General features: G+C 39.6%; 2 protein-coding genes across 3 annotated transcripts in view; both read left to right on the top strand.

Moving 5' to 3' along the window:
- Positions 1-443: 443 nt before the first annotated feature.
- On the top strand, positions 444-13,593 carry c19h12orf4 (chromosome 19 C12orf4 homolog). Of its 2 annotated transcripts, none has more exons than XM_054619994.1 (14): positions 444-576; positions 1,055-1,243; positions 1,800-1,945; positions 3,707-3,888; positions 4,554-4,653; positions 4,837-4,961; positions 6,133-6,239; positions 6,421-6,618; positions 6,850-6,978; positions 7,607-7,675; positions 7,823-8,025; positions 10,418-10,475; positions 10,953-11,020; positions 12,163-13,593. In XM_054619994.1, exons 2-14 carry the CDS (start codon positions 1,063-1,065, stop codon positions 12,253-12,255), a joined length of 1,659 nt encoding a protein of 552 aa, XP_054475969.1. In that variant the 5' UTR covers positions 444-576; positions 1,055-1,062; the 3' UTR covers positions 12,256-13,593. The 2 variants fall into 2 exon arrangements, with proteins under 2 accessions (XP_054475969.1, XP_054475970.1); XM_054619995.1 differs by lacking the exon at positions 444-576 and adding an exon at positions 835-885.
- A 1,861-nt stretch (positions 13,594-15,454) lies between these two features.
- Positions 15,455-21,244, top strand: part of slc45a3 (solute carrier family 45 member 3) — a 33,203-nt gene continuing 27,413 nt past the window's right edge. Inside the window, exon 1 of the mRNA XM_054620584.1 lies at positions 15,455-15,541. The gene's annotated coding sequence lies outside the window, so the exon portion shown is untranslated. The remainder of the gene's footprint in view (positions 15,542-21,244) is intronic.

Genomic DNA, 21,244 nt, shown 5'->3' with positions numbered 1-21,244 from the left:
CTGCTGAGGGCTATCAAACGGGATTTCGTTGTATCACTACAATGACAATAAAAACCTCTTTATCTTATCTTTATCTTTATAATTCTTTATTTTGCCTCCACGATGATTGTATGATGATGATTTTGAGTTCCACATGAAGTTATTTTAAAAATGCATTATTTAACAGTAAGTTTTTCTGCATTTTCCTATGTGACTCCTCTTTGATCAGCGAGACCACAAAGTACTGGTTGTATCATCTTTGGCCAGCAGGGGGCAGTACTGCCTAAGGAAAAACGCTCTCGAAACTTCAATTTCGGGGTCAGTAGATTCGTCGGTCTGTAGATCTGCTGTACGAAAAAGAAAACATACGATGTTTCATGTTTTTTTGTACGATTAAGCTTTAAGACACATACCATAGCAGTTCTGATGAACAACTGAAAAAAGAACACTATATACACGACTGAACGTCTTCTCGCGAAAGTGCTCCTGCTGTCACACCGCTAGAGAAACACCAGAGATACGCTCCGGACCAGTCAGCTGACTCGACCTGACAGCAGCGCCCCTGAGGAAGGAAATACCATATTCATTCATTCTCAGGTAAATCCGCCGCTTATTATATGCATATGTTCATCTAAGTAAAGCAAATAGCGATGCTGAGTTAGACATGTCCACGACAGGCTGGCTCTTTTTTAAAAAGTATTATTATTTTTAGCTTTAGCTACACTGCTAGCTAGCATGGGGCTACAATAACATGGACACGTTAGCTGACATTTAACAGTGATTTGCTAGTACACATAATGAGAAACCGCGAAACACATATCCTCTGTGACAAGGTATTAATGAAACAATCCTGATCTCAGTGTGTTGCTTGTTTCAATGGGAAAGCTGTTTTCTCTGCTGTGCCAGGTGGTTAACTTTGCTTATTTCACACATTTGAAAATCTGACTAAGAGCGATGTTCCGTGTTGATGATAGACTTCAATTTCTGTTTCTTTGCTAAATTACAGGCCATGTGACTCTCAGACTTAAAGTATATCACTTTCATTAATATGACTGTCGCCTTCTATTTTTTTCAGACGCAACCATGAAGAAGAACAAAAGCAAAGCGAGCAGCACTGCTGAGAAGGAGTTTATGTTTGAGTTCAGGGCAGGGAAACACAATTGTGTCCTCAAAGTGCCTCTGCAGTTTCCTGTTCAAGAGAACATCTGTGATCTTCATGGACGCCTGATGCTGCTACATAAAATACCCTGCTACATAGAGAAAGGTAAGACTGCTGCTCTGACAACCAGTATTATCAGTAACCCTGACATTATTTATATCATATTACCAAAACGCAAGCATTTGAATGTGAAACCTTGTCAGGGGCTGTTTGTGGTCTTGCATGAAGCTCTCCAGCCAGGCACTGTGGATGGCAAGTCCCCTCCGCATTGTCATTTAAAGGAAATAAACAAATCATTAAAACATCTCTGTTTTCTTTTTTTTAAGGTGACAATATTTGTCACAATATACTCCTACAAAACACACTAACACTGAACAAAACTGACACTAAATTGATAATTAGTGACTGCTAAAATGGTATTCCAAACATGTTGATTTAAACTCTCAACCAAATCTCCACAGTTGAACAAGACACCTCATATTCTATTTATTTGAGATGAATCTATTCTAATGGAGTGGTGTAAGAATGCATGCTGTTAGTTTGAAACCTAAACGGATGGAATGGAGCTACCCCACTGATTTTGCAATGTAATACTCGGCTTGCGCAGAAATTAAAACATATAAATTATTGTTTTTTGTTGTGTTTTTCCTTCTTCCTGCAGAGCTCAAAACCTCCCTTTCCAATTTCATTGAGAGTGAGACCATCCTGGATTATGACAGAGAGGCAGAGCTGGCCCTGCAGAGACTCACAGTGGGAGATGTAGATGTGAACCAGCTCACCAACGCATGGACCAGATCTTATGTGGAGGTGATCACACATTTCAGTATGTTATTGTGCCTAAGAACTTAAAGACATAAGTATCTTATACCACAAGCTCTAATATCAGTATCTACTGTAATCCAACTGTTGACAGATTCACTGTCATGATTTTTGGATTAATTTGGATTTACTCACATCTCTCACATTTGCCAGAAAGGTTGCCATGGTGCCTTTTGTTACAGCTGAACATCTGTTATTTTTTTAGTTGTGTGCAGTCACTCTGGGTTTAGACAAAGTTGTGGCTTTTGTAGACTAAAAAATGTCACATTATATTGGTAATATATCATTATATTAGTTAATAAGTCCATAAACATAATGACTGAGTGATATAGATAATCCTTATAGAGTTAACCTGATTGTTTGGAGCACCTGTGACCAATCAATGACCTCAACATGTCACTTTCAAATATCCAGCTTAGAAGAACTGTCTATTAAAAAAATACACCATACATGCTTACCACTGTTATTAGGAATTTAAAAACTCCACATGGCATCTAAACGTTTCTATACTTTTCCACCTGGATCATCATTTCAGCTTCATCACAGTTTGTGTTTTTGGGATTCCTCATGACGCTGACAATTATATTTGATTTAATACACAAATGGCTAAAAAACTTTATTTCTGTGAAAAATGGCTATTAATAATGTGAACAGCGTGTTTTTTTTCTGGGCAGGTGTTTATTTCAGGCACTGGCCGCTCAGCACGCCCTGATCGTATATCCACTACTTCATGTTTCTGTAGTATCACAGCAGTGTTTTCGAAAGTGTCCTCGAATGCTCCCGCTTACTTCGGGTCAGTCATGGATTATTAAGGTAATTTAAACAGAAGTAGTGCAGTGCATCTGCAGATTGATTATTCATGAGTCCCTAAGAAAAAAAAAAAATCTCATTACATAAGCCTGCGTGCTGCATTTAATGTCTCTCCATTGCACTTGGTTGCACTTTGATAAATGTCTTTCCAGAGATCGATTATGCGGCGGCGGGTTGCACATATTTGAGAGAAGGGTCATCACTTAATATTATTGATCAATACAAAACAGTCCTGTGTCACACAGAAGTGCTTTTATAAATAGATACATTGAAGAATGGTCTTCTTGCTTACACATTTCTTAGGTATTGAATGTCTCTTATTTCATGCTTAAGGAAAGCACTATGATCATTTGAATTTACACTTCAAAGTCCTGGAGACTTAAATCTGGATATTTATAAAAAAGACAAGGGCTGCCTCAGCGGTGTTGTGAAGCCCCTCTGGCCTACTTCACTCAGACATTTATGGCTGGCTACCCAATTACATTTTACTGCAGTCACACAAAAATACACATGGAAGTTTTCCAGCGTCCGTCATGTTTGTGGCCTGAGCCTGTATAAATAGAGGCGTTTCAGATTCTAATACTGTTCTGTAGCTTTACTAATTATGGATGGGGCTTATAACTTCCTTGTTTGTTGAGCTGAGCAAAACATATATTCAAAATGTGTTGACATTTCATTCGGCCTTCATCTTTTGTCTTCCTGTGACCACAGAAAATGTTGTTTTTTACACTTTCAACTGTATATCAGCATCTTACTGGCTCTTAATTCTACTCTTGAGCAGCAGATCATCATCCACATGACAGATTTATTTTCATACAGGGGAGCGACTATGCAACATGGAATGCATCGAGTGGTTAGGTTGTGTTTCTTTGCCTTTGTGTAACCACTTGCAATAACCATTTTTAATTGTTCATTTTCTTTCTCCTCTAACCGTTTCAGACTACACTGGAGCATGCTCGGCCCGAAGAGCCCAGCTGGGATGAAGACTTTGCCGATGTTTACCATGAGCTGATCCACTCCCCTGCCTCAGATACTCTTCTCAACCTGGAGCACAACTACTTTGTTAGCATCTCTGAGCTCATCAGTGAGAGAGACATGGAGATAAAGAAGCTACAAGAGAGGTTGGTATTTTTCTCTATCTTTCTTTGTAAATTCGCCCGCATATGGCTAAAGCTCTAGTCACCTTCTTTATTCTTAGCGCGCTTTCCCTTGTTTGGTTAATTTGGTCCGGACCAAGATAGTGATGCATTGTTGCGATTTTAGAGGGATAGCGTGTTTTTATGTTTCACTTATTTTAGTTTTAGTTGGGATCTGCTAAAATAGAGAAGGACGTTGGCCAATTACACATCTGTGTTAGTCCTTTTGTGTTGACGCACACATGCACCCATAGTCAACAGATGTTTTTTTGCATAGATTTAGGCTTTAGCTGTCGGATTATCAATCTGTTCATGATCAGCAGATGGATTTAATTGTAGTTTTGTCTTTTGAGTTCACATCTGCTGTGCTTTCACACAGCAAATGCAAAAGCTTCATAGCAAAGCGGGTGAATACATATGCTTGCACCACACAGATTTCTTTGTTTTTTCATTTCACTTTACCAATTTTGACCATTTTGTGTTGGGTCAATTAAATAAAATCCAAATAAAAATCTGTTTAAATTTAAGGTTGTAATAGGCAAAATAGTGATATAACCAAGGGGCTGAATACCTTTGCAAGGCTTTGCAGATAATGATGTAGTTCCTAGCAGTCTAATAAAATCAGTGAATATTTTTTTTCTCTCTGACAGGCAAGCCGCTGAAATGGATAAAGTGATGCATGAGCTTGGAAATACTTTGAGTGACCATGATGTAAACGCAGTTGCCTCTCAACACTTTGATGCACAGCAGGTAAATGATACGTTGGGGTGCTCTGCAGCAGTGTTAAAAGCAGGTGCACCTTGATCCCAGTACAACATTATAATTTTACCACAGACATTTCAGGGAATTCAGATTTGCCCTAGCCTGCTCCAGCAAAATCTGTTGTTATTATATTGAAGTTCCTCAGTGTTGGACTTCGTCTTCTTTGAGCAGGTGTTGGAGAACAAGTGGGCCAGTGAGCTGAAGCAGGTTACTGGCATTCAAAAGCACGAGTATCAGCAGTGGGTCATCAGTCTGCACCAGGACCTGCAGAAATCCAACAACAGCAGCCAGATTAAGTGAGTTTATCTGTATGTGTTTGTCTATACACACTCAGACAACAGACCCTGTTAACATGTATGTTTGGATTTGTGTGAAAACTGAAGCATGATCCATGTTTGTGTGTGAACAGCTGATATTAGTAGGCTTACTTTAACTCATATGCAGCTTAACAGGCTCTTTCAGTTGACAGTGTGGCATTAATGGGTTTAAATTCAGTTTAAGTTTATATGTATGGTGATTAAGCATGGAAGTACAGTCAATATAAACCCTTAAAACTTACATTGAGAAAATAGGGTGAGTTAAAGAGGGATCTTAATGATCATAGGAACTTGTTAAACCTGCATGAAATGGTTTAAATATCCCCTATGTAAATTGTGCTACTGTAAAAGTCTCACTAAATCTTGACTAGAGGTCAAACTGACCCTTAACTAACAGGATCTTAACCGCTGCACTTTCTAATCCAAAACATGAAACGTCTGCTAGCCCTTTTGAAGTTCAGACCTCATTTACATAGAAATTCAAGCGATTACAAGAGGTCAAAAACAGCTTTACAACATCAGTTATGACTGGCATCGTGGAATAAGGAGCGGGGAAAAAATGTAATAGTGGTAAACAGTAATGTAGTCCCACAGAGTGAGTGGCAGTTTAAATTCAGGTCCTACACTCCTCTGCGTGTATTGGATATTCCATCACAACACAGATACCACCAGGAACTGTATGCTAAGAGCTACTCAGACAATGTGCTCACCCTGCATCAGTTTTTCTTAATGATGAATATCATTAATCTTGTTATGTGTTGGTGGAACTTAAATCTTCTACATCAGCACTTTGAACACTTTATAAATATGCAATTTTAGAGCTACAGCCCGTAAAGAAAATCAGGTCGCAATTTAGATTCCCTTGATATTGTTTCTTAATGTTTGTAAATGAAGTGCTGAAACCAAATGTCGAATCCTTAACTTGCATATGCAAATTGTTAACATTATTTATTGTTTTTAAATATTCACAAAAAACTGCTGCTGAATAGGTTGGTTTTCTTTTAAAATCAAATGTGAAAAGTGCCTTATTTGTTCAATTATGTATTTTTTTGGGGAAGTATAAAAATTATAGAAGATATTAAAATGTTATATCTGCTTTTTTTTTTAAGATATCTTAAATATTGGATTTTTATGTACCATTGATTCCCAGTGAGGAGATAAAGGTGCAGCCCAGCCAGCTGTTGGAGCTGGCAGATTCTGGAGCCAGGATATTCGAGGAGCAGCCACAGCTGGAGGAGAGTTTTACCATTCATTTAGGTGCTTCGCTTCTAACATGCTCTCCAAGTCTTTGTACACAGTTTTGAGGCAGCTGAAATTTCATCAACAATGTTCTTAAAACACTTGTATCATATTTTGTTTTTGGTCAAAGTCAGTAAAAATGTATGGGAAGCATAATTGATGTGAGCTACAGTACAATGCGTAATCATTTTCTGATCAGGAGCACAACTGAAGACGATGCACAACCTGCGGCTGGTCCGGTCAGATGTGCTGGACTTCTGTAAGCACCGACGGCACGGCAGCGGTGGAGCAAAGCTGAGGCGGCTGCAGACGGCCCTCTCACTCTACTCCTCCTCACTTTGTGGTCTGGTGCTGTTGGTTGATAACAGGGTCAACTCCTACAGTGGCATCAAGAGAGGTGAGGGGATTTTGTTTTCTCACTTTTACTGTTAGAGTAACACTTTAAAGTGTTTAAAGAGGAGTGAAGCTCCTCTTTAAACGTGATTCCATTCACCTTTAAGTTTGGATTAATTTGTTTTTAATTTGAACTACAGTATCGAGACATAATAACAGAGATAAGCTCTGGCTGGATATTAACTTAAACTTCATGCATCATCTCATCCCTGGCCTGTTCTGTGTTTACCCCTAGACTTTGCGACCGTCGCAAAAGAGTGCACAGACTTCCACTTTCCCTTTCTGGAGGCGCAGCTGGACGAGGTGCAGCAGGTGTTGCTCTATGCCAGAGCCCAGCGGAGCAGCAAGCAGAAAGAACAGCCCGGTTAGATTTTTGGTTGCTCCAATACATCTATAATCTAGACAGAACATTTAAAGAGGATTAGAAAGAGTAATGTAAGACTGGTGAGGCCGATGCTTCCACAAATCACATCCTGGATGCACATTTTACCAGCAAATCAAAAGCTACAAAAGATAATTGATACATTTTTTTTAAACCAGCTTTGCATTACACAAGGCCTAACTAATATTGTTGTTCATGGCCTTGTTTAGAAAGGCCATAGAGACTTCAAGATACAAGTGGTTTTACCATCTTAAGAATTGTTTGTCGTTTGCTAAATTGAAGTTAATCTCTAAATGACCTGTTTTGATGTTTTTAGTACCTTTATGTCTAGAATTTGGAAGGGGAGTATATCTATAAAAATATCTGTAACAGTCTTGCAGTACAGAACTTCACACTGCAAACAATTTTGCAGTGTGAAGATCTTTTTCACAGCATACGTTGAGTGGTTCGTGGAGTAGAGCTGTATATATAAACATTCTTTCTTTCTATGTTACAAGCCTTTCAAGGAAAGTCCAGCAGCCATTGCCATCAAGTGTCCTTATGAGATAATTTGACCAAATTGTTTTTATGTACTGATTTTCGTTGCATTTTTCAATGTATATCCTTACAGAGATTCCAAGGAACGGAGGTGACGATAAGAGCAAAAATCTTGAAAGAAATCCATCAAACATCTTACCAGGTAATGGATATTCATGTTTTTGGTTCAGATAAGGTGATCAGAGAATAACATTTTCATTGATATTCATCGGTATTATTTTTCAACCAAACTAGTTCTGCATACCGTTTTCTCAATACCACACACTGTACCTGCTGCGTCTCCCTCAAGGTGAGTTCTACATCTCGCGGCACTCCAACCTGTCAGAGGTCCATGTGGTTTTCCACCTGTGCGTGGACGACAATGTGCGCTCAGGGAACATCACGGCCCGGGACCCGGCCATTATGGGCCTGAGAAACATCCTGAAGGTCTGCTGCACACACGACGTCACCACCATCACAGTCCCTCTGCTGCTGGTCCACGACATGTCAGAGGTAAGAGTAACTGAGAGCAGGGTGAACGCTTGTTTGTATACGGATTATAATAATGTAGTAATGTGATACCTCAAGGGAATAATTAAACCCATTGAATAATGTAATTATCCTCTTAGCCCTGTGTTTGTTCAAACATGGTTTAAGTTTGCAGGATATATAAGAGTGCCTTTAGTCAGTTCTATCTTACCCCTTCTCCCAAACTACACATCTTCTACATTAAGTGGGGTATCCTGGTTTGGGCTGAACAATTAATCGAATTCGCAATATGGCCTACTGTGATTTTCAAATCGCAGGAGACGCAATATTTGTCAAGTGCAAAATGTGTTTTAAAATAACATTGCAAGTTAAATATTGTCTTGTTGCAGATGTCCTGGCCAACACATCATCTTTGTTTACTTCAGATTACCGTCATCATTTTAACATGTTTTTCTACACAAATGTTGATGATAATAATGTAAAATGATTATTTCCTGTTAAATGGAAAGTACTTTGCAATATCAGTCAAAAATAATAGCAATTCTTTTTTCAAATTCTTTCAGCCCTAATCCTGGTTACTTACTTACTTGGTGCAGTGATTTCCAACCCAGGGTACGAACTTGTACCCCAGAGAGTTTTCTGCAGGGTGTATGATATAAAAATTGTGGACTCATTCCACAGTCATTTTTGTAGAAAATTGAAAGTATGACTTGGTTTTTAAAAAAAAGTCCACAGATGCACTCAACTGTTACACCTCAACAATAATAATTGTCATTCATGAATAGTAGCTAACGAGCAAGCTAGAAGTTAGAACATTTTAATAAAAAAATAACGGGTAAAACTGTTGAGATCAGAAGCTAGAAGAAATGTATGAACAATTGAAATAGTTAGCTTAAGATAATGGATAAGTGACTAAGCGTTTGCCACACCAAGTTATCTTAGTATGAATACAAACATTGACTGTTCAATGCTTAGGTTGGTGAACTCCCAAGAGTTTAGAGGTCAGGTTCAGGTGCTGATATGGATCCATTGTTGCTCAATAACTCCTCAGCTGGGTAGATTCAGCTCTTGAACTTTCACCATTAACCGTATCAGTATAACCTGCTTTGTTCTTGTTCTTCTGTGTTAATCCAAAGTAGTGTGTGATTTGTTTGTGGTAGAAGGTGAAGAAAACCTTGCTGGCCCTAGTTTCTGTGGCCCTAACTGATGGCATAGTCCCAATTTCTTCCCTTTCATTCTCTCTCTGCTTGTTTATGCGTTGCACCCTCAGCTGTGTTGTGGTAGAGTAGTGATCTCTTCTGTTTACTTAGTACCTCAGGGTGTATGTACGGCAGCACTCTGTGCTAGGGGAGAGCAACAGAGAAAGCTTTCAGTGATCCCATCACCATAAGGTGGACTTTTCTTTTTTTATCTGGAAATTGGAAAATCTTTTTATCAAATCTTTTTGGACTGCTGGAAATGAATGGTATCTGAATAATGATTGTAATATAATGAACTGAGAATCTCTCAAGATGGGAAGTACATTTTCATCAAGCGTCTGTCTGGATTGCACCCATGACACAACGTTCAATTTATTTCCTTCTCATGTCTAATCAAGAGTATTTGTTTACATTACCAAAGGCGTCTCACTTTTGAAGCCCCAGGAACCAGATAAACTTTAATTAATAGCTTCTGGTTCCACATCCAAACTTTCAATCTGTCATCTTCCTTTCAGTCTTGTTGGCCATTAAGTGGATATGTTAACCTGTTTGTACGAGCCTGTTCTTGTGTTTTGGCACTGAAAGCACCATAGTCTGTCAAGAAGAGCTGTAGTCTGCAAACATAAAACAGGGCTGTGCCTCTTGTACTTATTTTTAGATTTTCCTCCCTGAGCATTTAAGACTTTGAGGAAAAAAGAATAGCTATTGCTTAATTATCCTATAATACATGTTTAAGGGTTTTGCGGAGAGGAAATTGAAAACTCCGTCAAACAACTTGGAGTGCCAGTTTCCAGACAGTGACCCTTACACAATTTGACAACTGTTATATTAATTTTTCTGGATGTAAGAAATGTTTTTACTTGCCTCAATTGCTTGGCAAAGACCACACCTGCCTTTTAAAGGTCATGCAAACAGCAACATCTAGCTCATCACTGACACCAGGTTAGGTCATGAACTTTTCAAGGTCACTGTGTGAAACCAGCAGCCTGCAAACAAAATTGCCTTCACTAAAATATTTTATGTGCAGATAGAGTCACCTGAAAGGAGACTTTGTGCTTGATCTAGTTCATTTGAATATGTACAGTATCTAATTTGCACACCTGCGTAAGACTCAGACAAAGTAGGTTTGTAACATAACTCGCCACTAACTAAATTGCTCTGCCTTTTTTATTTTGAATGCTATTTTCATACTCATTTGTCCTCTCATCTCTCTGCAGGAGATGACCATACCGTGGTGTCTAAAGAGAGCCGAGCTGGTATTCAAATGTGTCAAAGGTAAGAGGAAAATTTCAGTTAAGGAATTATTTTATTGAGCTTTTTTTGCTGCCCCACACATCAGCACTGTTAAAACAGAAAGTTACATTGCACGTTGTATTGGTCCCCATTCTGCTGTGTATTGGTGTAGCAGCATAGCAGAGATCTGTCAAGTCCAAGTCTACAGCTTTTTAAAACAAGAGCAAAGTTCTTTTTTGAGCTAAACTCCCCCTTTGATTAGAGAGACTTACCAGTGGGTCAACTCAGAGTATTGTACATTTTCCGTAATGCAAATCGAATCAAATATGCAAATGTTGTAACTGAGATGCACAACGCTCCTCCCGCTGGAGAGGAAGACAATGCAGGATGTAAGATGTTAGATGCACAAAATAATGTAATTACAAAACTGCATAAGGAAAAAAGAATGCATGAAATACACTGGACATTACAGATAGATATTTGATATGTGAATTACTTTCAATCTGTTTCTATTTGCAGGCTTTATGATGGAGATGGCCTCATGGGATGGAGGAATATCACGCACAGTCCAGTTTCTAGTGCCAAAGGTGAAAGCAGAATGTACTACCTATGTTTTCCTAACTCTCAGCTGAGGTGACACACAATCATCTTTTTGAGTAATTGCTTGCCAACAAATCTCTGTTAATTCAACAGAAATGTGTACTCAAGGACTTGCGTGTACACAACATCACAAAAGGCACACCTGGCCCAGCTGTACGTAGCTTAGAGGAGAGACTGTTTGAAGAGCTCACAATAAATCAGAGATTATAGCGCTTTAGGTTCTCTTGACCAGTGTTTACACTACCGTGATAAAAGAAAGCTGAGAGACATCATCCATATAATTGTGTGATAAGCAACGGGATTAACGTGAGGCTTTACAACACTGAGGCGTTATGTTGAACAAGCTTGGATATCCAGCTCTAACCGTTTGAGAAGTAAAAGAAAAAACATCCAGGTTCAGCATCACAGCAAGGTTTTTTTCTGTCATTCTGTTCAGGTAGTTGTGACTGCCTAACCGTTATTTTATTTCCACCTTATCTGGATGTTGTATACCTATAGATTTTGCGGTTTGTCAGGAAGGCAGCAGAGCTTATAGCACCATCTCATGTTGACAGGTTAAGATGATAAAAACCAGAGCCATCAAAGGATTCCTGACTCTACAGGCTTCCTGTCAGCTACATGCTCAGACACCATTCAAAATAGCAGCTCTGAAACAACATTGTTTTCAATGCCTTCAAAGAGACGCGGCAGCTAAATATATACGCTCTGTGTTTGTCTGTGGATGAATGATGCGAGAATGCTTAAAGATTAATACTTAACATTCTTATTTGACGGGTGCCGATGCTAACACGGTATGTTCTCCTGTTAAAGTCACAGCTGCCGAAGCTCACATCATTTTATCATCTTGACTAGTGTTTCCTCAGGGAAAAAAAGACCCTGTGATGTTGACTTAAAAGGCACCAAAGGGGCCTTATGACACTTGGTTGTAGACACAAAAAGTCCAGATGTATTTTTGTCACGGTCACAATTTCGAAAAATGGTTTCATTGGTTCCCTTCCATTGTCGCAGTGTGTGGACTGAAAACGTGTACAAGTAGTGTTGTTTTACTCATTGCTGCTGCACAAATCTCAGTCCCTTGCTGTGCACTTAACCTGTCTGTCTCTTTGTGTGTCTCTTTTTGTATTGACAGAGTATCTCAGAGGAGATGTTCTACCAGTTGAGCAACATGCTGCCTCAGATCTTCCGCGTCTCCTCCACCCTAACTCTCACCTCAAAGCACTAATGGATAGGGATGCACCACATTGCACCCTTGATGCATTCTGACTAACAGAGACTGATTTATTTCAACAATTATACAGACAATTTGACATTTTTCATGAACTGTGGACTAAAGGAGTGAAGATTTAGTGGAGAAGAAGGACATGAACCCCATTGATTGAAATGGGGTCAAGGTAATATGGTGGCATTAAAGCACTTACTGAAGATTTTCAAAAAAGATTTAAATGAGACAAGAGACGTTTGTATGCAATTGGTGAGCCTTGTTATTTTTGCACCGTCCGCAGCTACACCCTCTGTAAATACTTCTTACTGGAATCAGTGGCTAATCACTAAAGCAGCTGCTGCAGTTATCATTTCAAGCCTCCGGGGTGCGGTTCTGGTAACAGAGTTTTATGACATCATGACATCAGCCACCAGTGCTGCAAGCGTACCAGTTTTCCTTTAAAGCTGAGATCTGTAGCTTTCCGCACGTTGGAGCTGCAGCGTAACGGAGAATGATGTGTTGGTGAAGTTGTTTTAACTCGCTGGTACGGAGTGAAATTGCCATCATCAGAGCAGAAAAAATCAAGTGTTCACTAAAGAAGTGAAGCTGGATTTAGCGGCAATTGGACAGGTGTGACCTAACTGTATTAGCAACCACCCTAAATGTGACTTTTGTAGTGTTTTAACCTCACATTACCATACATATGGATGTAATGACAGTGTGTTGATTATAAAAAAAATTAAAAAGTCACAGATCTCCTCTTTAAATCATTTATTTTGTATATGAGGTCCCTCTCACGATCACATTTCATCTGTTGAATGTTCACAAAGTAGTCCTGATGTGTGATCACTAGGGTTAGCCATCATATGAGTTGACAGTCCAAACCGATGGGTAACTGGCTGATTTGTCCAGAGAGAAGTGACATAAACTTGGCTCCTTTAGTCCCGAAGATGAATGTCATTGCAGCGGAGATGAGCAATGGGCAGGTATTTTTTTATGCTGCATTGCAGAGAGTTGTAATGAGGATCAATCTTTGTGTATGTGTGGTCCCTCTTTTCTACCTCTATAACAGCAGATGGCACTGTTCCTAAAGACAGATATGTGACAAGGGGGTCTACACAGACACTTACACACTTCTCTTAGTAAAAGAGATAAAGTTTAAAAGAGCGTCTGCTGCCTGTTGCATTTCTTCTGAGTCCTTATGAGCCAGGACAGACCTTTCCGAAAAAACTCAGCCTCAGTGGTCCTGTGTCTTCAGTTAAATGTTTGTGAATTGTGTTGAACACTCGAACCTAATCAGATGTGTATTCTGTATATTCACTGTATATGTTTACAATTTTATGTTTGAATAAAAACCACACCACACTGATTTGATGTAAATTCTTCACGAAAGCCATCACAAGCTCATGACAGGCTTTCGCTGGTGATATTTTTTTTCCCCCTGCCAACAGTGATGCACTTCTAGTTGCGTTTGGTTCAGTGCGTTACTCAGTGTTGATGGGTTATCCACAGGCACATAATCTCTCTGAAGTTAATAATCCATGTCATTCATTGGAATTACATTCCTCCTACATCTAATGGTGGCCTATAAGCCATTTCAGACGGACTGAAGTCAATTCAGCTTGACAGAAAGTTTGCCACAGCCACGCTCAGCGGTGGTATTAGGAAGATGAAAAGAGATGACAGAGTAGCAATCAAAGCAAGTTGCCTTCTCTTCTTTCTGGATAAACAAGAAGGCCAGTGGCCCTGGGAGAGTTTTGAGATTGAATAGCTTCATGGTGAAACCTGCAACAGTTTCTATCACACTGCCACGCTGAGAACCCACAAAATTGTGAGAATATGTATTGCTGAGTGTTTGGCATTCTTGGGATTGGTCTCAGCGGCCTAGAGTGTTGGGTTTCCTTGGGAAGAGAATGCATGTCCAACTCTTCCTCCTCTCTCAGTTCTGTACAAATGATTGAAAATGATCAGAGCAACATTCACAAACTGGATATGAAGAGTTTTTTCCTTGAAGAACTACAGCACACCAAGTTACGCGTGGAAACAGTAGGCACCTGTTAAAGCTGTTTGGTCAGAAGTGCACCCTAAGGCTCTACTTAGGGCTGAAGTACCTGTTTGTCAAGGATGTCAAGTCACTCACAGGCACAGAGAAACCTGTCCGGGGAACAGTCATCATCATCATCATCATCATCAGTGCCGATAAAAGAAACGTTAGTTTACATTTTACTGCTTGATTCAAAACGTTGTCCTACCATGGGAAGCAGTAAAGTTTTCTGTGCTGGTGCAAGTTTTACCCTCACGGAGCAGAATTATTCAGTGATAATTGATTTCCTCACTTACTTTAACATGCCTGGGAAATACAAGTCTGAAGAATGGCATGCCAGAGCTCGCTGGACAGCAATCTGCTTATGCACAAGAACTGAAGGATAATTTGACAGAGAAGATGGTTACTAGTAGATAATACATTTATAATGTGCTGAAAACAACATAAATCCATATAAGAAGCTTTTTTTTCCATCCACAGATTTAGGTTTCAATAGCCCACTTAGCTAATTGTAGCTATAAATACACATTCAATAACCGTTCTTTAAAGATAAGAGCATGTTCAGTGGCCTGCATTGTAGGGCATGATAATGATCAGTGGATGCCTGCTCATTTCTGCCTCATGTAATTAACTAAAGCTATATGATATTTAAACTAAACTAATGTTAGAAAGCGCGCTTGCTTTAGGTCAGAAAATGAGTGAGGTGACAGTTGCACAAGATGTGTACAGGTGGTGAAAAATAGAAGTAGTAACTGAGGAACAAGGTAGAACAATGTAATAATAGTTCATATAAATAGCATTCAATCAGAAATAATAGCGGTTTTAAAGCCTTACTAAGTAAATACATATAAATATGTTTGTTTACGGCTGTTTTCCTCTCACGTAATCACGTCACAGGTAATGCTCCCGGAACTAGCAATGTTTTGCTTAAAGAAAATAAAATCTAGTGTGACCACTTTGAAAATAATATTATTAACATAAAAGTGTGTGTCTCGGTTTAGTTTGGTATTCACGCAATCCTAAAGTCTGTATGGGTTTTGTTTGTTTCTGTTTCACATGGAGAATAACATGTTATTCAGCTGCGGATGCTTTCCGTCCATTTATTGTTTTAAATTAAAAACCGGAAGTTGTACTTGTAGTTTCCACCAGCTTGACTGCAGTTGTCACAGCTGGGTATCTGGCTCTCTGCAAGTTGAGCAACAGCGATACGTCGAGAGCGAGCAAGTTGCTGCACGGATCTCCCGGAGCTGCACCTAACTTGAGGTGAAGTTGCATTTAAGAGAGTCCTTCAATTAAGTAATACATCGGTATTGATTTGACTCGTACCGCGCCTATTTAGCATTGTTTATTAGACACAAATCTCACGCGCTACTTTGTAACTGGACGATGGCTGTGCGGGTTGAAACTTATTCATTGTATGCGTCGAAACCACAGACAGCGGGTTACATTTGGACCCAAACGTCGGCGTGTTTATCGCAGGTTGAGTGTGCCTAAACTCATACGAGGCCAGTGACTGTGATTTAGCTGAGCTGAAAATGGTAGCTTGCGGTGGTGTTGATGTGGTTTGAGCCCTGGGGCTGAAAGGTGTAGCCTATGGTTAGCCGGGGTCCAGCAGCATGGTGCTTTCTGGAAGTTTTTTCCACTCTGCGTCGCTAACTGCAGCTCCACCAGCGGGGCTCCGTGCGCACACACACACACACACACACACATATATATATACACGTATATATATACACACACACACACACACACACACATACACACACACACACACACACACACACACACACATATATACACACGCACACGTACACACGCACACACACTGATGTGGTGCCAAGTGCCATGGTGGCAATAACTTTACAGGCTTACCGAGCCTGTAAAGTTATTCGTCTAAATTGTTGTTTTGGAGCTGTTCTGACGCAAACCCGGCAGATGTGACACATGGGTATATATATATATATATATGTGTGTATATATATATATATATATGTGTGTATATATATGTATATATATATGTGTGTATATATATATATGTATATGTGTGTGTATATATATATATATATATGTATATATATATATATATGTATATATATATATATATATATACGTATACATATGTATATATATATACATATGTATATATATATACATATATATATATATATATATATATATATATATATATATATATGTGTGTGTATATATAGTACCAGTCAAAAGTTTGGACACACCTTCTCATTCAATGGTTTTTCTTTCTTTATTTTTGTCTACATTGTAGATTAATATTGAAGACATCCAAACTATGAAGGAACACATATGGAATTATGTGGTAAACAAACAAATGCTCAACAAACCAGAATATGTTTTATATTTTAGATTCTTCAAAGTAGTTGAATTAGAAGGTGTGTCCAAACTTTTGACTGGTACTATATAAACCGTGTTGTTTTCATACACTGGTCAAGTTTTTGGTAGGTTTCAGTACTCCGAGAGCCAGCTAAACTAAACAAAATCCTTGGCAAGATAACTTATTTTATTGTACTGAATTTAAGAAAACATTTTTTGTTAGCCTTCACATTTCTACAGCTGATAGCCGACTAGGAATCCCTTTGTCTGATGTTCAACCTTCACTAGAACAAATGTGTTTTGAATGAATGAGTCAGTGACTGGTCCTGCCCAATTTCCAACAAGTAGACTTTTGTCAGTAACTTTTACCTTCCTTGTAGTATTGTTTACTCACTCACTCCTCCCTAATCCTAAACATATTCTCTACCAGCTGTTTGTTGGCAGAAGACTCCAAGGAACATTTTAAAATCTTGGATTAATCATTGTCTGGAATTGTTACTGTGTAACTGCCTATTAATCAGTTTATTATTGATGCATTATATTGTTTTTTGTTTTTGACTTTCTCACAGTTAAAATTTGAAAGGAAAGTCACAAAAAGGTGACGCTTTATTGCTTGTGTTTCCTTGTTTTCACCCTTTTCTGAACAAACGTTGAAATTGTTTGCGCTAACGATCATTTTGCTTACTTTTGTCTTACTTTTCAAAGCCTCGTTCTAATTTTAAATCCTATATTTAGATTGAATTCAGGAATGTAAACTTCATGTACAAGTAGCCTAAACTCTTTCTCTAACTAGCTGGAGTTAAAAGCTAAAAGTTTCCATGTTTCCATTTTGTGTGAATCTGTCTCTTTGGCTTGTACTAGACCCTTCAAGATTGAAATACCACATTAAGGGGGGAGAAGAGGATCAAAAGGTTAAACAGCTCTAAACCCATGACAGGGGGACTTTTATTGTCACCATGACTGTGACTCGGCCGTTACACAAAGACCTCTTTCCCCTCTCCATGGACCACTCAAGTGTGTTATTCATCCTACTCTGGAAAATAGACTCTTCTCTTTGGCCCTGTTGGCCCCGGCAGCTCTTCTCCTCTCCTCTCCTCTCCTCTCTTGACTTTATTTTATTTACTCATAACAAACTTTCTTTATCCGTCTTTCCTTTTTAAACTGATACAAAGTCTAATTGTGCCGTCTGCCGGTATGTGTAAAACTAGTCTCCATGTGAAATCCCGGTGGTGTACTGCATTAACATCATCCAAAAATAGGAGTACTAATGATCAGCAACTAGAAGCCGTTACGATCAGAAAGGATGATCTCAGAGCAGCCACATTTTCAGCACTCACTACTTTCTATGTGTTGCCCCAGGAGGAGTTTGCGACGCTCTCCGCAGAGCTCGTCTGCTCCACGGTGATAGAAAGGCTTCTTAACCCCGGTTTGCTGTGGCTAAACCAGCTGGTTGTTCTCTGACTGCCTTCTGACAATCTAATATACCCCCCAAGCAAAGTGCTTGATAATCACCCGCCGTTGAGGACACCGAGCTACTTAGGCCGACTGAAGGCTTTGCAGTTTTAATCAGTCGTAGGCTGTTTATCTCCAGCTCGGAGTGCTTTCCACGCGTACCTGGATTCTCGATGAATTACACTCAGCTTCTGCATATGTTTTTCGAGGACAGGTGGTGGATTATTGTGGTGGGTGTGATACATTTTCTTTTTTTCCTTTTTTTTTCCTTTTTTTTTTGCTACCTCTTCTTAATGCGTATGGCCTGAGGAGCTTTTGCTGGAAGGGTTTTGTTCTGTGTCCTCTTCAAAGCATTGTGTGCTGCTGTTGCTCTGGTGTCATGTGTAGCCATGAACAATCACAGGTGTGTAATCTGTACGTCAGAGAAGTGCAGGGGACACTCACACGCTTTTTCCATGTCTCTCATGAAAATCCGCTTTCCTTACATTGCTTCAGGTTTTAAATTGCAGGTCCTCGTTTAATCAGGTTAGTCAAGTTTTGGCACTTCAATTGTGTTTTTCTATAGTTTTTATTCTGCTTGTCACGTGAGTTTTATCCTAGTTGTCTCAATTTTCTGTCAGCAGGAAATTAGCCTAAATGAAACCAATTGGATCAATTGCTTTGGGGTTTTACAATAACTGAGCTGTTGGCTTTATATTGACAGAAGCTATGCTGTTTTCTTTGTCTCTGCGTGAACTCCGAATTAAGTTAATTTCTCCGATCTGCGTGGTGTATTTGGTTGTTATCTTTAGGCAAACGTTCAAACCACTCGGGCCTTGAATGTTTCTCTCAAGCGCTAATCATTGTAAAAACAGTGAGCTCATTTGTTGAAACAGGAGGAGGGAGAGAAATGTAATGGTAAAAGAGAGTTGATGGGGGGAAAAAAAGTGTTAGATTCCCTCCCACCCTAAAGGACAACAACCACCAATCAACGGCAACACAACACCTTATCACATGCTGTGAAAACCTTGCAAGTGCTGGAATGCACATTATTAGAACACCATAACTCACTCACAGCAGGGGAGAGGGTTGAATATTAAGCAACCTGTCTGCTTTCTGGATCTCTCATTGACAGGAAACAGAGGAGCGCAAAAGTTCTTCCCAGCTCTCTGCAGGCTGCGGGGTCAAAGTCCAAACAGTTTCCCTGTAATAGTGCTGCTTTTCAGCCAACTGGGTTAGCGAGAAAGACCGCTTATAGGCTCCTCTAATGGGCCACAGCTAAAAGAAAAGATGACAGCTACCCACCCTACCACTCAGGAATGTCACCTCTCTGACATTATCATTCCATGTTTTCATTGTTTATGCCTTAAGGCTGCTTTCTCACAGTTGTTGCCTTGAATTTTACCAGGCAGTGTCCTATTTTTATGTTGTCACTAATAATACTGAATATAATGCAGAGTCTTCAGTTAAGTCATTTGTTTCACCATGCGTTCACCAGCATTTGTTTTTGAATATCATTTGGATATAAATATAACATGTTAACATCTCCCTCTCTTTGGCATCACAAACGTCCTCTGACAGTCTGATGTTCCTGGCCGAACATCTGTCAGGGTCAGAGTCTCTGGTTTACTTTAATTTGTGTGAGCGGGTGAAGGAAGCCATATTCAATTCAGGCAGCTAGGTTATCTGTTCTTTTAATATATGGTCTGGTTAAACAGAAGACATGAATATTTCCTATCTCCTCTTCAGTTTTTGCATGAGACCGCTCCATGCCAACGTGTGTGGGTGCATTGGCACCGGTTCAGTTCTCTAGTGGCTTGCTTGGCCAACTGCTTTTCTCTTTAGCCCTAATTTGTTGTTGTGTGTTTTTGTCATTTAAAACTTGAATGCACTGCAACACAATGGGTGAAATATGCCGACGGCACGGCAGTTTCTAAAAACAGAAGCACTTAGTGCATTATGAGAACATATAAGTGACATTAATTTGGTATGGCTGGCAAAAGTAACTGTCCGCTGATGTTTGTCTTTCTCCTGTCTATGCAACACAATAATAAATGCAGAAGGACTCTGTTTTTGCAGTGAGGCATTACACTGATCACTACAACTGTCCTGTAGCGTTCGGTAACCAAAGCTCTGTCATTATGGTTAAGAAGTCTGAAGGTATTTCCAGACAGACTCTAAAAACCAAATTTTAGCCTTTGCTTTATTCATGCGAATTTGACCGCTGGACTGTTTTTCGTAGTCTGTTTTTCTTTGCCCTGAAAAGCCTCTGACTGATCTGAGAACTCACCAGGACCTGCAGCTCTTTCTGTTATGTTGCTCCGGTCTCCTTTCCCCTCCCCATTCCATGCATTCATAAATCGTCAACAAGCCTCAGGATAGGTACATATTCTGGTTTAGCAGCTACCAACATAACACACTTAAATTGCTGACCAAACTATTGGTGGTTGAGTTCCATTTTGGGGAACGTTGATGCCAGGTTTTGACAAGGAAGAAGAATGCGTGAGCTAAAAAGAGATGATATATCTGGTTCTTTTGCATCCTTTCAAATTTTTGTAAAACTTGTGTACACACAACATATGTGTAATTCCTTTAGTCAAACAGGTTCAGAATAACAATGGTACTGAATTTAGATCCATTTTAGAATGTGATCTTCATATCATGGACCTCTCCTCTGGTTCTTGAAGTTTTTGTTTTTTGTTTTAACGTAGAGCTGATAAAGGAGGATCTAGGCTTCCATTCAACAAGTTACTAGTAGCTAACAAGGCAGCACTCAATTCCTTTTTGGCGAGAGAAAACAAACAGACCCAACAGTCTGACTCTCTTTCCGTTGTTCCACTCACAGCCCCTCTGCTAGCCTAATTCCATTTACTGACTTTACTTAGTTCTGCCCACATGTTTTAAGTGTGGAGGGGACTGCGTGGCATTGAAGGCAAAACAGCCTCAGGTCCGGCTCTCACGAAAGGTGCGGAACAGACGGCAAACGAGCTTATTACTTTCCCCTTAATTTCCCATGAATGAGAAGCCCTACACAAGAGTTTTGACAAGGCTGCTAAATCACAGTTGAAGTCCAGATGAAACTAGCCCTGGAGCGGGGATAACACCGGCTTGTCCTTAGACATTTTTCCCATGGTGATAAGGACTTGGCCAGATGTTCGCAACACATATTCACACTCCCTCTCCCCTTGA

Source organism: Anoplopoma fimbria, chromosome 19, assembly GCF_027596085.1.
Source record: "Anoplopoma fimbria isolate UVic2021 breed Golden Eagle Sablefish chromosome 19, Afim_UVic_2022, whole genome shotgun sequence".
In the NCBI taxonomy this organism is placed as follows: Eukaryota; Metazoa; Chordata; class Actinopteri; order Perciformes; family Anoplopomatidae; genus Anoplopoma; species Anoplopoma fimbria.
This window is presented reverse-complemented; position numbering and strand designations above follow the sequence as displayed.

What these genes read in the sequence shown, in the direction of transcription:
- c19h12orf4 (XM_054619994.1), top strand. Translation starts at nt 1,063, where the DNA reads ATGAAGAAGAACAAAAGCAAAGCGAGCAGCACTGCTGAGAAGGAGTTT. An exon ending in ACCCTGCTACATAGAGAAAG is followed by an intron (nt 1,244 to 1,799) that starts GTAAGACTGCTG and finishes TTCTTCCTGCAG; the next exon opens with AGCTCAAAACCTCCCTTTCC. An exon ending in CAAGCAGAAAGAACAGCCCG is followed by an intron (nt 6,979 to 7,606) that starts GTTAGATTTTTG and finishes ATATCCTTACAG; the next exon opens with AGATTCCAAGGAACGGAGGT.